The sequence below is a fragment of the Crinia signifera genome, chromosome 2, assembly GCF_055691185.1.
Source record: "Crinia signifera chromosome 2, ASM5569118v1, whole genome shotgun sequence".
NCBI classification, from domain to species: Eukaryota; Metazoa; Chordata; class Amphibia; order Anura; family Myobatrachidae; genus Crinia; species Crinia signifera.
In genome coordinates this window covers 119,102,212-119,119,242 of record NC_139218.1, presented here as the reverse complement: position 1 = coordinate 119,119,242, position 17,031 = coordinate 119,102,212, and the positions used below count along the sequence as shown (strand labels likewise).

At 42.4% G+C, this 17,031-nt stretch overlaps 1 protein-coding gene across 2 annotated transcripts in view; it reads right to left on the bottom strand.

Moving 5' to 3' along the window:
• Positions 1–17,031, bottom strand: part of PHTF1 (putative homeodomain transcription factor 1) — a 119,455-nt gene that overhangs the window by 96,798 nt on the left and 5,626 nt on the right. Inside the window, exons 1-5 of one of the 2 annotated variants that reach the window (XM_083172768.1) lie at positions 14,934–15,073; positions 13,438–13,551; positions 7,340–7,402; positions 4,955–5,024; positions 2,509–2,667 (exon numbers count right to left, since the gene is read on the bottom strand). In XM_083172768.1, coding sequence (XP_083028894.1) covers positions 2,509–2,667; positions 4,955–5,024; positions 7,340–7,402; positions 13,438–13,482 — 337 coding nt within the window. In that variant the 5' untranslated portion in view covers positions 13,483–13,551; positions 14,934–15,073. Of the gene's footprint in view, positions 1–2,508; positions 2,668–4,954; positions 5,025–7,339; positions 7,403–13,437; positions 13,552–14,933; positions 15,074–17,031 lie in introns of those variants that run through there. The other variant, XM_083172767.1, reaches the window with a different exon arrangement.

Sequence of the window (17,031 nt, the reverse complement as noted above, 5' to 3'; positions counted from 1 at the left end):
GCGTGCACTACTGATGTTATCCTGTAAGCAGAATAATAATAATAATAATAATAATAATAATAATAATAATACTGTTACAGTATTTCTGCAAAGGTCTTGCAAATGGTCTCTTGAATCCAAATGACAATTCTCTAAAATAATGGCTGGATCAGGACAGCCTTTGGAATTACTGGTAAAGACAGCAATGTATGGTGCTAACCCTGGTTCTGCTTTTTTTCCCATTATGATACTATTAGCAGGTGGTAGATAAGAGAACAGGTCGACCACTACAGGTGTAGAGGGAAGTTGAGAGATCGGGTCGGGATACTGGGGTGAGGGTGGAGAAGGGAGGAGAGAATGGAGGGGGAAGCTTCTTCCTGCTGCTGATGTTAAGGGCATCCTATTACCCTTGCTATTGGGCAAGGGCATCCTATTAAACCAAACCCTTGCCCATCTTGAATTGAAGGGATCATCTGTTCGGATTTTATTCATAGATTATAGCTCATCTTTTAATACGGTAGTTCCATCATCGCTAGTGAGCAAACTTTTTAACATTGGTTTAAGTGGGTCTATGTGTAGATGGATCTTATACATCTTCTTATCCAATAGACCACAGGTTGTTAGGATGAAAGACCAGGTATCTGGTGAATTGATAGTCAACACAGGAGTCCCTCAGGGGTGCGTACTGAGCCCCCTGTTGTATTCCCTGTTAACCCACGATTACTCCTCAAGCTCTAAATCTGTTGAAATTGTTAAATTTGCAGATGACATTGCTATACTGGGTCTTATCGTCAACGACAATGAGTTGAATTATAGGCTGGAAGTATCCAGACTAGAGTCCTGGAGTAGGGACAAATGTTTGGTCTTAAATGTGAATAAGACCAAAGAAATGATTGTGGATTTTAGGAAATTGCACAAAAATGTATATTGCCCACTGGTTTTAAATGGTCAACAAGTGGAGATGGAGTGGAGAAGCGTATGTTTTTCCTTAGGAAACTACACATGGCTGGTATGAGTAGGAGAACCTTGGTGAACTTCTATACAAGTGTCATCGAGAGCGTTCTTACTTACGGTGTTGTGGCGTGGTTCGGTTCCTGTTCTGCTGCTGATCATAAATCCCTTCAGAGGGTAGTATCAGTAGCAAGCAAAATATTCGGGGTTGCCTTACCAAGCATACAACATACAGCATATTTGAAAAGCGGCTTCTCTCAAAGACAAAAAGCATCCCGAGGGACCCTTTCCACCCGAGTGGTGACTTGTTCTTTTTACTTCCTTAAAACAAGCGATACCGTTCAGTTCTGTGTAAAACTAAACAATACAGAGAGAGTTTCTTCCCGGTGGCAATCCGTACTTTAAATACTTAGTGCCAATTTTGATCCATGCAGTCTTGTACTCCAATGCTACTTTTTTCTACTGTCTTTGTTCTGTACTGTTTACACCTGATTTTCGTTTAATGTTCACATGTGGGCATTTTATGACAATAAAGATATTATTATTATTATTAAAGGTATAGGTCATTGGGTCGACCAAATTAAGATCGACATACATTAGGACAGCCACTGTTGACTGGCCTTAGGTTGAAACAGACAAAAGGTCGACATGCCTAAGGTTGACAGTGTCAAAAGGAGGACACAAGCATTAGGTCGACATTGGGAAGGTCAGGGTTTTTCGCTCTTTTTTTTGTCCTGAATGTTGACATAGTCAACATGGACACCATCAGTGCTCTGCGTCCCCTCGCTATGCTTGGCACACTTTATATTCTCTCGCCATGCACTAGTGGATGGTAGGGCATCAAATGCCACCTGTCGGCACATGTTGGCTCAAAAAACCCCTGAAAAACCCACGTCGATCTTTTGACTGTCGTCCTTCCCGATGTCGACTTTTGACCCTGTTGATGTTAAGCATGTTGACCTTTGTCTGTGTAGACCTAAGGCCAGTCAACCTTCAGTGGCTGACCCAATGTATGTCGACCTCAATAGTGTCTACCCAATGACCGTATACCTGTGATAGGATCGCTCCCTGGTGTCAATGAGACATTGCAGGGAAGCGTCAGTATGATGGTTTTTTGTAAGGTTTACAAAGTATTGTGTCACTACTGTACTATTCTTAATTGATAATTATCAACTGTATAAATTTCACATAAATATTTACATAAAACATAACAGCTTGTGGCCCATCATTAGTTTACTGCTTCGATGGCCATACTTTGGAGTCCACGTGGAATTGCACCAATGCCTGCATCTTGCAGGCTGTTACATTTTCCCCAATAATGTTCTCTGAAGACCATAAATCAGGGCTGGGCAACACCGGCCCTCCAGATGTTGATGAACTACACATCCCAGCATGCCTTGCATCAGTTTCAGCATGGCCACATAGCAAAACTAATGCAAAGCATCCTGGGATGTATAGTTCATTAACATCTGGAGGGCCGGTGTTGCCCAGCCCTGCCATAAATGGTCTTCAAACAGTACGCAAAATCTTACCAGTGCATAGCATTACTAGAAGTAATATTAATGTCCTGATACACACCTTGCATGATGTAAAGTACCAACAGCCAAATGTAGACACAGGGACTGGTAACCCGCATCCACCATTTGCTGAACAAAGGAAACAGCACCACTCTTACTAAACCTTTCCGAGTTAGAGAGGTCCATGGGCTTTCAGGTTTAGCTTTGGCAAATGTTGACCCTGAAACAAATGTAAATACAGTAGTAGTTAGAGATGTCTAACTACTACCTCAATTATGTCATTGTATTTTGAGAACTTGCCTTTGATGGCTACTGAATGAAGAGCATCCATCTTGTATCCTATAACCTATTTGTGCCTACAAAAAGTAGTTCCTAGTTTGAATATTAGTTTAAGTACTTGTTGCTGTTACCATTAACTTTTTATCAACTGAACTTGCTACAAAGGACTATGGGGGTTATTCTGGTTGATTCACAAGGTTGCGAATTTTTCAGCCTTGCGAGTCACCAAACCCCGGGCCACCCGCCCCCCTCGCAGCGTGTGTATGTTTAACATAAACATCTGGTGATGTCAGCTGCCCGGCACCAACATCACAGCGATTACCATGGGAATGTCCAACGTTTAAATGGGAACGTCCATGAAATCCTATGGGACTATCTGCCACTGCTGCACACTCCCCCCGGCCGCAGTCTTGGGTGCGCGCACCCGGCGAACAGCCTGTTCACCATCGCTGCACAGACCCGCATATGCACATGCGCAGAAATGACCCTGCACATACGCCTACTATCGGTCCCCCGTGCGAATGATCACCAGTATTATAACAATGGATTTCACTCCCGCATCATCGCCGGGAAAGCTGTTCATCTGCTGGTATGACCAGCGGATGAGCGGCTTTGTGGATAGCTTTGCATAGCGTTGTGCTATGCAAAGCCGTCCACCCCCTGCTGACAGTGCCGGGCAGGGGGAAAGCGGCTCAGTGGCTTTCCCCCATCGATGACAACGATCATAGCTGTCCATACACGCTGGCCAAAACAGTCAAGTGTGTAGGGACCTTTAGTACATCTCACCCATTATCAGAATGCATTGCTTAGGATGGTTATTTTATTTGTCAATATGTAAAAATATACGTCTCACTACTGTTTGACTGAATTATTTGTACACTTGCCTATATTGCTATATTTAATACTTCATTTGTTATTGGACTTTAATATATGTTGCATGCTACAAAGTCATTAATTAAATATATATATATATATATCTATATATAATATTGTTTCCAGTGCACTCACGGTCAAAAGATCAACATAGGCGGTGCTCCCATCAGGCACATGTTACTCCAACATGGTCCAAATCCACATATTTTGAAATCAGGGCACTCACCAAGCAGCAGTATTTCAAGTGCTTTTTTATTCCATCAAAATCAGTTGTAGTAAGCCGACGTTTCGGACCTGTTACAGGCCCTTAATCATGGCGTCCTGTGTCCCACATAGAAGGTTGCCTTCTATGTGGGACACAGGACGCCATGATTAAGGGCCTGTAACAGGTCCGAAACGTCGGCTTACTACAACTGATTTTGATGGAATAAAAAAGCACTTGAAATACTGCTGCTTGGTGAGTGCCCTGATTTCAAAATATGTATATATATATATATATATATATATATATATATATATATATATATATATATATATATATATATATATATTTTTTTTTTTTAATTATCACCAGGAGTTAACAGGGATTTTAGTTCACAGCTCATGAATGGGTCCAAAGAAAGAAAAAACTTTCCCTACTTTCTGCCAAAAATGCCAGGACTTGGTTTAGAGCCTCTGGTACACTTCCTCTAATGATTAGCAAGGCACTTATATGTTTTTAAATACTAAAATCTGGTTAACAGTCATTATAAAGGGTTAAATTATGTTGAACAGTGATGTGTGTTGTATAGATGACACACAGATTATAAAATTATAATTGAGATAACAGGCTAACAGGTATAAAAAAAACACTTCACATGCCTTTTAATGTACCCAAAAAGTGATGCAACATATGGAAAAATATCCACTTAACATATTGTATGCAATACATCCCACTGCTTATCGCATGCATCACACTATCTATTAATGCAGCATGCATACTTGCGTATAAATGCAAAGGGCAGCTCTTCCAAATAAAGCTGTTCTTTGCACTGTGCCACGTGCCAGGTTTATGAGCTGGGTGTCCTACTGGGAGTTCTACTGCTCAAACTACGAGTAGGGCAGAGGGATCGCTTGGATTCCTCTCATGGGATCTCTTCAATGAGAAGCCCAAATACTTCTGTTAGCAATGCCATCTATAGATGGTGTTGCCTATCGGTAAAACACTATGTAAGGTTTTGCTTTCCAGAACTAGATGCATACTGGTACATTCTGGAGTACTTGTGGGCCCTAGCCGATATGGAGGTTATAGACTAGCTAGCCTGCCTTGTTCGAGTTACATAACATCTATCTTACAATTAAACACATGTACGTACCTCTGACAAGATCAACGTCAATCAGATCAGATTTCATATGGGCCATCTTCTTTGGCTTATTCTTAAAACCCTAAGAGAATAAGCATATGACAAAAAATATTATTTATTTATTGATGGTTTCACTGGAATGTATTCTTTATACCCTGAGACTGACACTTACATATAATTTTTACTATACCATAAAGGTATCTTTAAATCTTCAGATGACCTTACATTATATTTCTGCCATGAGGGTTCACATGAAGGTATCTTTAAATGGATCGATGTCATCCTCACATAAGAATAAGCAGCACGATCCATTTCAAACAAGTTGTTCACACAGGTAAAGTAACAGGTAGGCAGATATAATAGTAAGCAGATTAGATGTTTAATGGAAAGTTCACTGGTATTGGGCTGAAAATTAATGAATAGGCGGGTTTCTTGTGAACCGGGATGGGACATAGGCCAGTATTCAATGAGAAAAATTTGCCTTGTTTTATGGCGAGTTTGTGCTATTTTCACGTTGGAAGGAGCATTTTGCTCTCCAAAAGTGAACCACCCTATTCAATGTGATATTTTCGCCGTCTTTTTTAAGTGATTTTCGCCGTGTCTCTCCGTGTAGCAATTCTCCATCTTTTCATGGAGAACTGGAATGTAAACTTTTAAACTAAAAGGTTTTTTTTTTAATTTTGGTGTCCAAAAATTAGGATTTTTTTTCAGTGAATGGGCATGTTATTTTTATTAATAAAAAAAAAATATTTTATTTATTATTATTATTTTTATTTTACACAGAGCAGCCAGCAGGGGGCCGGAGCTCTCGAGCCGCTCATTAGATATTCATATATTCACTGCACCCGATCATTACATATGCACGATCGGTCGCAGTGAATACTGGGTCCCCCGCTGGCTATAGGGGGGGGCAGCTTGTGCTGCCTGGGTCCCGGGGAGCCCTCCTCCCCTCCACATATGTTCTGGGGCAGCCAGGGAGACTTTAATCTCCCTGGCTGCTACCGTCCCCCGGCTCCCTGCCAGCTCCCTGCCACGGATGCTTGTCCGCTGCAGGGGTTAAGACTCACCGCGAGTGGCGGCGAGCCCTCCGGAACAGGGCGAGTGCATGGCAAGAGAAAAAATCTCTCGCCATGCACAGAGAATTTTTCTCATTGAATACTGCCCATAGACTTTTTAACATAAGACTGTGAGAAGTCTGCCCAGAAATATGCTTTAATTGCCATAAAACATAATATTCAACCTGTATATTTTTTTTTATTATTTAAATCAGATTTTAATTACATTTTTTTTTATTTTTTTTTGAACATGCCACAAGTTCACAAACTATAATTAACCATTTTTGCAGACAAAATAGTAAATAAAACAAGTTTTCCATATAGTGACAATATGCACAAAGTGTAACTTATAGTCAAGCTGGATCATAATAGTCATTGTAAATTGTATTCTCAATAAAGTATGAAAATGGTCAAGTAATATCAGTCTGTTTTTTTTTATTTCCACTCGTAATTACGTTTTTTTTCATAGTCAACAAGAAAAAACATTGTTTCATTACAAAGGAAATCTAGCTGACGTCATTTGAATAACAAATAGTGACATCAAATAATAAAACTGACAAAATAAAAAATAACTATAAAGCAAGAAAGAAAACAAAAGAGGAGGGGGGGGGGGGGGGGGAATAACTAAATCCTCCAAGGGGGTCATCTCAATCTTATGCAGGTAATAACAATTTTACCCGAATAACCTCATTCTGATACTAGTCATAACCACAATAGCAAAAAATGGCAACTTAAGTCTGAGCAGATTTTGGTGGAGAAAGCAGGAAGAGAAATGTCTCTCCAGTAACAGGAGATATGGCAAAGATAACGGATGACATATACAGTATGACTTGTATAATTACCAAGAAGACGGGGATATGTACAGTTGACAGTAATTGTTAACACAAATAAATGTTGTTATGTACTGCACATACAATATGTCATTATTTTTTCTTTTTACTTTTCCAGGCTATAAATATCAGGATGTCTGCCTTCTGGAAAGGCGAATGTTCTGTAACTTGCAAGAATAGCTTCCAGGTGTGTACCTGGTTCTTATATAACTGTGACAGGGGTCACTCTGAATTTATAGAAGACTCTAGGGGCCAAATGTAATAGGGTGAGAGTTTCAGAAAGTGAGAGATTTTGGGAGAGTTTTCCCTTTTTTTTTTAAAGCAGCAATCAATTACACGGCAAAACCAGGTTGATTTTGCCATGTAATTGATTGCTGCTTTAAAAAAAATGGGAAAACTCTCCCAAAATCTCTCACTTTCTGAAACTCTCACCCTATTACATTTGACCCTAGATCTTGATTTCATTTTATACTGGAAGGTTTAGCATACACAAGATCACAAATGTGCATTACCTTCACCTTGATCTCCTTCTGTTCTACGGACTTCTCCCATATTTGCTTGTCATATGCTCCAATCTGAAACAGGAGTGATAAGTGTATTTCCAAGTCACAACAAAGAAGATAACGAAATTCTGAACAGATTTAAGCACATCTATTTATTTTATCATACTTTTAAGGTTGGCTTAATTCACCAATTTAGTATAATATATATTTATAAAATGGTATGGTATACAGTGGCGGATATCCCACTATGCACGTGTGGCATGTACTTGGTAATGGCACAACAGTCTCTCCACCCCCTGCGCCGGAGGCACTAATGAGATTGTAGGTAGAGATTTGCATACATGAGATGTGGGAGGGGTTTGGGATACCGGCCTATTTGCGGTCTCCTAGGCCTGAATACCTTATCTCAGATCACATGTGTTATCACATGGGACATTTATATCCAGAGGAAAAAAACAAGCTTCAATTGAATAGCCCAATAATGACCAGCGGTCAAAAATCTGCCCATTTTCATTTTTGTTTAATTTCATTTTTTTTTGGGTAGGGGTGAGGGGATTAACGAGACCAATTGTCTATGGGGGGGGGGTGCATTTTGAACTGTTCGCACTGGGAACCGAATTGTCTAGAATGGCCCTGGCATGGGAGCAAAGCCAGCCATGCGAGGGTACACGCTACAATAATTAGAGGTTCATGTTGACAGTTGTCAACATGCACACAAAACAAAAAAACCTTGTGTCAACCTCTGAAATATTGGTTGTGTCAACCTAGTGCATGGTGATCTTCTCACTGTGTTGACTTATTGCATGTCGATTTCGACTGTCTACTTAGACACTGTTGACCTTTCAATCCACACCCGCGGAAAAGACCACAAAGGAAACAAATGCTGCATTACGTGAAAGCTGAGAACTGTACAGCAACACCTGGCACATCAACCTCCTTATTCTTTGCAACAGCATAGGAGGAAACTGAGGAAGGGGTTATGTAATAGGCTGTGAGATTACGGTATAAACATGCTGTTGGCAATTTTGCTGCTAAATTTAAAGCAGCAATAGCTATAAGGCTGTGTTTGTCTTATAACTGTGTACGGCTTTAAATTTAGTGGCAAATTCACCTAACTTGGGTAATCTCGAGCCTATGGTGAGATGGGTTTGAATGAAAAGGTCAACAGTCAAAATATTTTGCTCTGGGACCCCATCAGAAAATAAAAATAATTACGGGACCCCAGTAAGTAACTGCAGAAGGTCATCACAGCAAATGTGTAGTCAGCAGACAGCAAATACATGGCAGCATTGTGGAGGCACAACATGATGGGAGGAGTCTAAAATAACAGACAATGCAACAGAGTTTTCAGACTCCTTGAATCACTGACTAGTTAGAAAAGTCATCAGCCTGATGGTCAGCAACATGGAGCCGTGACCTGAGAAGGCAAGGACCCACAGTCTGAGAACCGCTGCACTAGGTAGATACTGACATAATGACGAAAGGTCAACACAAGTTTTTCACTTTTTTGCATCAATAATGACATCTGAGTATGTGGACCCCCAATTAGTGTAACAAAAAAAAAATTCTTAACTGCGCTCAAGTAGAGTGGGTACTCTGTTAGTGGCAATCCAATCCATCTATACTCCTGCCAGTTATGAGCTCAAAGAAGGAAAGCTACAAATGTGATGATTAAAGAAGGCACCCAAGTTTGTTGATGCCAGCAATTCAAGGGAAAAATTTAGTAATTTTCCCAAAGATAAAGAAACGAACAGTCAGTTCCAACTGTCATTTTCCAAATACAGCCTGTAACATCACCGTATTTAACCTTCCAGGTCCAACGTCTAGTCAGGCTCAACAGCCCTAGCACTAGTAGCAGATACAATGGCGAGCCACTTTAAAATAAGAACATTAACATCGTTCAACATTCAATGTACTGTAGACCATTTTTGAATAAAAAAAATAAATAAATTACAACTAATTTTAAACATGACTGAATTGCAAAAAAAAATTTGGACTGCAAAGCTGACTCGTACTTTATCCCTCTCCCAGGCTCAGTACATAGACCCCACAGTCTCTATAAGTAATAGGATGAAGTTGGGATGCACACAAAACTGAAATAAACAACCCAAGTTCCATGGGGAAAAATTTATAACACTTAAATTGACTAGAGACAAGGAACAATAACAACCAGGCAAACATGGTCAGAATATAGTTATTTTATTGCATACCTGACTATGGGTCTGACTCAGAGTTGATCATTGTTGTGCAAATTTACAATCCATTTGAGTATTGAATGACTGCGTATGGATTGTAGCATGCATGCGCAAAACAAATAGCGACAGAAATACTATAGCATATGGATCTAATCGTAATCCCCTTGCAATTTGACGCATAAGAAGCAGATTTCTGGAAGTATCCAAAAATATGCAGATGTGCCCAGAAGTTCTAAGGTTTGTGACATCAGAGCCGACCTTGATCAAACTTTCTCTGTCACAGAGTTGAGGAAGGGTCAATGCATATGAATGTGCGACAGGATATTGCTTTGTGAAATTTTCACAATTATCTTGCAGATTTACACAGGTTTTAACTATGTCTGGGGACAGCGACTCTCTACTCAGGCCCTATGTGCAACCAATTTTTAATTAAAAAAAGCTATTATTATTATAAAAAAGATTATTATTAAGGCTGGTTACAATCTAGAAAGGTATCTTCTTTGCTTGAGCAACTAACGGTATAAGGGCCAGATGTATCAAACTTTAAAAAGTGATAAAAAGGAGAGTGATAAACAGCCAACCAATCAGCCCCTTACTGCCATGTTACAGGCCGAGTTTGAAAAATGACAAGGGGCAGGTGATTGGCTTGTGGTTTATCACTATCCACTTTATTACTTTTTAAAGCTTGATACATCTGGCCCATATATCTGTAGTGGGCAGGCAGAGGTGTACGCCTGATTTGGCCATTAATGGTGTCGTTCACAGAAATATGGTGTTTGCTCTGCAGCTGATGCCGACATATCTAAAAGATACAGTATGTATGCCCTGTGACCTGCCGACTGACCATACACTGGATGCTGGGAACACAGATAATGACATTAAAACAAATGTAAATGCTCGCCCAGTTCTAAGGTCTTGCCCAAAATATTGAGCTGCTGATTTAAAAGTGTGTAGCTTACCTAAGGTCAGCAGCTTTATCTTTCTAGTGTGCACCTAGCCTAATATGTTGAAAGTATATATAAGACTTAAGGGGCCCATATACCACTGCGATTACCTGCCAACTACCTGCCAGGGAGCCTCCTGGGCTGCAGGATCGCACATGATACACATACAAATGGAGCCCCTCTCTTCTTTGCCGGCGTTTGCCAGAATGTCCCTGCTGGCAAAAGCCGGCGGAGAGGGACTCCATCAGATTGGAACATGCGTGTGTCTCACGTGCATGCGCGTCCCAGTCTCTTGGCGGCAGGACCTGCTCGTCTCAGCTTCAGGGAGACGGGCAGGGTAAGGGGGAGGTATGGGGAGGTGGGGGCAGGCGTCAGAACGGGGCGGCGAGGACCCGGGGGGAGCTCCGTCGGAACAGGGCGCATGCACGCCCCACTTCCGATGGCCGGCGATAGAACTGCCAGCCCCTGCAAAGATATGACCGGCTCATCTGTATGCACTCCTTCTGTATACAATGTATCATATGCACTGACAGGTACTTACTGCTACAGAAGACAACTAATCCTTGTGGCAGCCATGGAGATTTCTAGATCTGATCTGATGCGCATGGGACCGCGCATGGGATCGGATCTGGAGGTAAAACGGACACGATATGGCACTTTTCACACAATCTATCGGTCCGATGGGTCGAAATTGTGTGAGAAATGGCCATATATGGGCACCTTAAGTAACAATCATTGAACAAAAAGGTATGTGTGTACATTGGCTTTAGCTATAAGAGGAGAAGGTGGAATGTTATTGGGAAGTACCGTGATTAGTGTTCGGAAGAGAGCAAGTAGCACATACAGTAGAGTTTTGATCCACTCTGCAAGAAGTGTAAATTTACTACGGTGAGAGTTCCATTGAAAATAGGATGTTACCAATAGCAACCAATCAGACCTAATTCAGGCCTGATTGCAGGGCAAATGAGTTCTCAAAATGGGCAAAACCATGTGCACTGCAAGTGGGGCAGATGTAACATATGCGGAGAGAGTTAGATTTGGATCCCTAATCTAACTCTCTGCACGTGTTACATTTACCCCAGCTGCAGTGCAACATGGTTTTGCCCATTTTGAGAACAAATTTGCCCTGCGAACATACCTTTATCTGTTATCTTCTACAAGGTGCAAAATACCAAAATGCTGCACCCCAAGTAATTTTAAAGGAGATGCAATTTAGCAGAGCTGACATTACAGAAGGAAGGTGCAATGAGCTGGGGGAACAAGAAATGTTATGGGTTGTACAGTATATACTGTAGAAGAAGTAAAATGATGCTACGAGAGCAGGTGGAATACTATGGGAGACAGACCGGATTCTGTTGGGGAAATAGAGTGACATTCAATGGAATGCAGGCATGGTGTGGGGATAATAGAGTGTGAAGTTTAAATAACGTGGGCAGAAGGTGGAGGGAGTTATGGTGCAAACACAATGGGCGGTTCTGCCCAGCATGTATACATAGCGACGATAGTAAAATAATGGCTCAAGCGATTTCCATGGAGGTGGACAGCTATGGAAAGCCATCCACTCGGCAGGTAATACCAACAGATGAATGGCGGCGACCGGCAGTGATACGGCAGTGCGCATCAGCGCTCATCGTCAGGGCAAAAAAACTGGGGGGATTTAAGCTGAAAGCCGCTCAAAACTCCACAAGTGAGCTGCTTTCAACTCAAAATTGCCCAGTGTGTATGGGCCTTAAGGGAATGCTACAATGACAAGGCTAAAAGAGTAGCAGGTAGAAGAATCATGGGAAAAGATCAGAGAAAGTGGGGTTACAAACAATTCTGAAGGGGAGTCCAGTAATGTCTGTTTGCATGTATATATGTGTCTTCCTATAAGCAAGGCTTAGTTTATCTGCAGCTCTTGACCTTATCTTGTGGTACCATTTATATTAAGTAGTGGTCTGGACTGATAGATCTACAGGTGTCTAGATAGACAGTCAATAGGTCTACCCAAAAGGTCGACACTCAATAGGTCAACAGGGTCAAAATGTCAACATGAAAAAGCTCAACATGCAATAGGTCGACGGTCAAAATGTCGACAGTGTCAAAATGTCAACATGAAAAAATGTAGACACATGACAAAGTCCCATGTCCACCCTTTTTATGTTGAATTTTTGACCACGTTGACATTTTGGGGTGGTCATATTATCTATGTAGACACTGTCTATCTAATAATCCACACCCACAAAAGGAGGAGGATGGTGTTTGGAGGCACAGAAATATGAAGGGGGTTTAGATTCACATGCTCATTTTGTATTATAGGGAAATTTTCTATTCATAAACTGATGTATTTACAGAGCAATGTGCTGTATATGATCTGCAAAAGTTTACACATCAAGCAAACACTAAGGGTGTATTCAATGTCAGGGTCACGGCAGTCGAGCTTGCTCGACCGCCGTGACCCAGTCCCGTTCTCGGTCAGCTCGACCGAGAACACGCAGGCGGGATTCAATGTCCTGCCTGCCGGGGAGCGAAAAGGGGGCGTGGCGATACCCTGCCTAGCGGAGACGGGGCGGACGGCTAATGGTACATAGGAAAATGTGGTAAAACCCCCCGTTTTTCCGCATTTTCCCTTTAGTACATCCCGCCCTGAATGAGGAAAAAACATTCAATGCCCTTTCGATTTTGCTTCTACAGTATAAGTGGAAATCTAAATGTGTGTATTCACCATAAGTCAAAATCTGCTTAGTCAAAATTGCAAGGAGCCTCCCCGTGTGTGCACCCCTTAAGATTGATACTAGATAGCCACAGCAGAACAAAAGCCGGACAACTGGATCCAAAATCTAAACTACTGTCATGTACAGTAAATATAGATGTGCCTAGTGGTCATGAATTCTATATATGTGCACATGTTTGTTGCATGAGTATAAAAGTAGACCATCCAATATACAGTACAGTATAACTCAATGAGTTCAAAGAAACAGAAACTCACTTTCTTTTGATACCAAAATATTGCATCTCTATTTTCAACAGCCATTCTGATACCCTGTCATTGGAAATTCTCTCTACACCTCGGTAGGATACTGATCTCTGCACGGACCTAAAACTGGATAAAAACAAAGAACATGAGATACTGTAATGCCTGCATGAGAAGAGAGTGAAATAATAATAGCCCTTTGTTTTCTACACCACGCGCCTGATTTAGAGTCTTCTTTGTTTAACCATAAAACAACATGGATGTAAAAGTTCCATGAGGACGCATATGCCTCTGGTGATTATCAGGCTTGATCTTTGCAGCAAAGAAAAAAGTAAATACATTTCACTAGTTCTGCACAGCAGCGCTGTTTTAGTAAATGAGTAAATGTTAATAAGTACTTGTTTCCTAGCATGGAGCCCATCGCATACCATACTTAGTGGTGTGCAATGCGTGCGATGCGATATTCATGTTAGATTAACAGGAGTACTTGTACAATGAAATATCGCATAGCATTGCATGGCAGCAAATGGCATGCGATGCGATTTTTAATTGTACAAGCACCCTGCTGGGTGCTTACAATGTTAAATGCACCCCCATTGTCAACGCCACCCCCACTATCAACGCCAACCCAAGCGCAGCGAGCCTGCGAGGGGCGGCGGTACACATCCTCCGACCTTTTCATACTCCCACTATCCACGTCGGCGCAGAGTTGTTTTTAGACAGCGTGGCGAGCGTAGCGAGCCACCGAGCCCGAAGCGTAGAGAGCGCAATGAGCCCCGCGAGGGGCAGGGGAATACGAGTCCGAAGCGTGGCAAGTGCAGCGAGCCCCACGAGGGGACGCGGAATACATGTAAAGTAATCCGTATGCGCTCGCCACGCTTCGGGTTCGCCACACTATCTAAAATTGAATCCATGCCGACGTGGATAGTGGGGGTATGAAAAGGTCGGAGGACACGTACTGCCGCCCCTTGCGGGCTCGCCATGCTTCGGGTTGGCATTGATAATGGGGGTGGCGTTGCCAATGGGGGTGCATTTAACATTGAAAGCACCCATCAGGGTGCTTATACAATTAAAAATCGAATTGCATCGCATGCCGCTATATTGCATGCGATGCGATTGTATAAGATGTTGTACGATCAAAAGATTGGGCGCCGTGCTAAGAAACAAGTACTGTACCTGCAAGGGGGGGCGATCCACATCACCCCCTTGTTGGGATTTCGGAGGTCGGGATTCCGGCCGCCGGAATTTCATATCGATCCCCCAGTACACTAAAAGCTACTTTGAAAAAAGCTACAATGCGAAACAAATGCTAAATTAGGAAACCGTTATGAAAGTTCAGGAATCACTGAACTGGAAGAGCGTCTAATGCTGGGTACACACCTACAGATTTATGTCTGGTGGGAATAAAAATCTGGTAATGTATGGGAGCAAATGACTATCAAGCATTTGCTCCCAAACACTGGAAAAACATTGTTCCTATAAATTTGTTCAATTAAATACCGGGTTATTACCTGGTAACAGGTTTTCCTCTACTCCGCCATGGCAGCCATCATATATGGGTTTCTCCCTGCTGGGTAGTGCTTCTGGAAAGGAAAAAAAGACCTCTGGATCCTATAAGAAGGCTCCTCCTCCATACACCAGTGTCTTTATATTTCTTCAGCTTTAAAACAAACGAACATCATTATTCCACATAACACAAACGTATTAAGGGCGGGAACTACCGCTGCCATGGAGGAGTAGAGGAAAACCTGTTACCAGGTAATAACCCGGTATTTCCTCTGCCTCCGCCATGGCAGCCATCATATATGGGTCATGCCCAAGCAGTACCACATTCCATAGGGAGGGTCATACTCACATATAACATAAGATCAGGCCACCGGCCCCATAAATCATAACTTAAAGTAAAAACGTTTCTTTCACGGTTTAATCCACCGCCGCGCTCAGAATCTTCCTCCCGAACTTAGCATCTGCAGAGGACCAGACGTCCACTCTATAATGCTTCGTAAATGTGTGGGCCGAGGACCACCCTGCAGCCTTGCAAATCTGTTAGTGATGCAGATTCTTTCTCTGCCCACGATGACGCCATTGACCGCGTTGAGTGAGCCTTAAAACCTTCAGGTGGCTCCTGCTGCCTTATGACGTATGCTTGTCGGACGCAGCTTTTGATCCATCTCGACAGTGTTTGTTTAGAGGCCCTTTGCCCCTTTCTTACTCCTTCTGATAATATAAATAAATTGTCTACTTTACGAAACTCAGCTGTCCTTTGTTTATAGATGGAAAGGGCTCTAACCAAGTCTAGGCAATGCAGCCTACTTTCTTTACTATTCGTAGGGTTTGTACAAAATGTGGGTAATATGATCTCTTGGTTAATATGGAACTCCGACGCCACCTTCGGTACAAACATTGGATTTGTCCTCAAGACCACTTTATCCGTATATATCTTAAAGTACGGCTCTTTTATCCATAGTGCTTGGAGTTCTGATACTCTACGGGCTGATATCATGGCTACTAGAAACAACACTTTCCATGACAAGAACTTCAAGGCTACCTCTTGTAGTGGCTCAAACGGTGATTCTGTAAGGACTCCCAGCACTAGGTTCAAGTCCCATGATGGTATCGGACTTCTCACCCTTGGTTTAATTCTTTTTACTGCCTGCATGAACCTCCGTACGTATCTGTTCTTGGCTATGTCCCAGTCCAAGATGCATGATATGGCCGAGACTTGTACTTTTAAAGTACTTGATGAAAGGTTCATTCGAAGACCTTCCTGTAGAAAAGACAGTATGGTGACCACACTGCGAGGATTCTTCCTGTTTTCCCTCGCCCAAACAGCGTACTTCTTCCACACTCTATAGTATATTTTCATGGTTACCGGCTTCCTTGCTTTAAGTAGAGTATCTACTACTCCTTCACTGAACCCTTTTGCTTTCAAGATTCCGATCTCAGCCACCATGTTTCCATGACTCCGGTTGTTCCTTGAATACTTCTCCCTGCACTAGCAGGTCCTTGGTTGAAGGTAGTCTCCACGGATCGTCCACTGCCAGTTTCTGTACTGTATTGAACCATGCTCTGCGAGGCCAATAAGGAAGGACCATTATCACTTCGACTTCTTCCCTCTGCAGTTTCTTTAGTAGCCTCTGAATCACTGGTATCGGAGGAAAAACGTAAGCTGTCTCCATGTTCCAAGGAACTGACAGTGCGTCCACTTGTTCCGCCAGTGGCTCCCAGAACCTGGCAAAAAACCTGGGTACTTTTCTGTTTTCTGCCGTTGCCATAAGATCTACCTGTGGACGTCCCCATCTTTCTACCAACTTTTCGAATACCATATGGTTGAGACCCCATTCTCCTGGCAGGCATTCTCTTCTGCTTAATTGGTCGGCAACCACATTTTCTTTCCCTGCCAGGTATACTGCCGTGATGCTCAGTATCCGACCTTCCGCCCATTCGAACAATTTGGCGGCCACCTCCATTAATGCTCTGCTTCGCGTACCTCCTTGCCGATTTACATAGGCCACTACCGCTTGATTGTCTGATCTCACGATAATTTCTCTTCCTTGCAGTTGGCCTTGAAACCACCTGCAGGCTCTGACCACTGCCTCCATCTCTCGC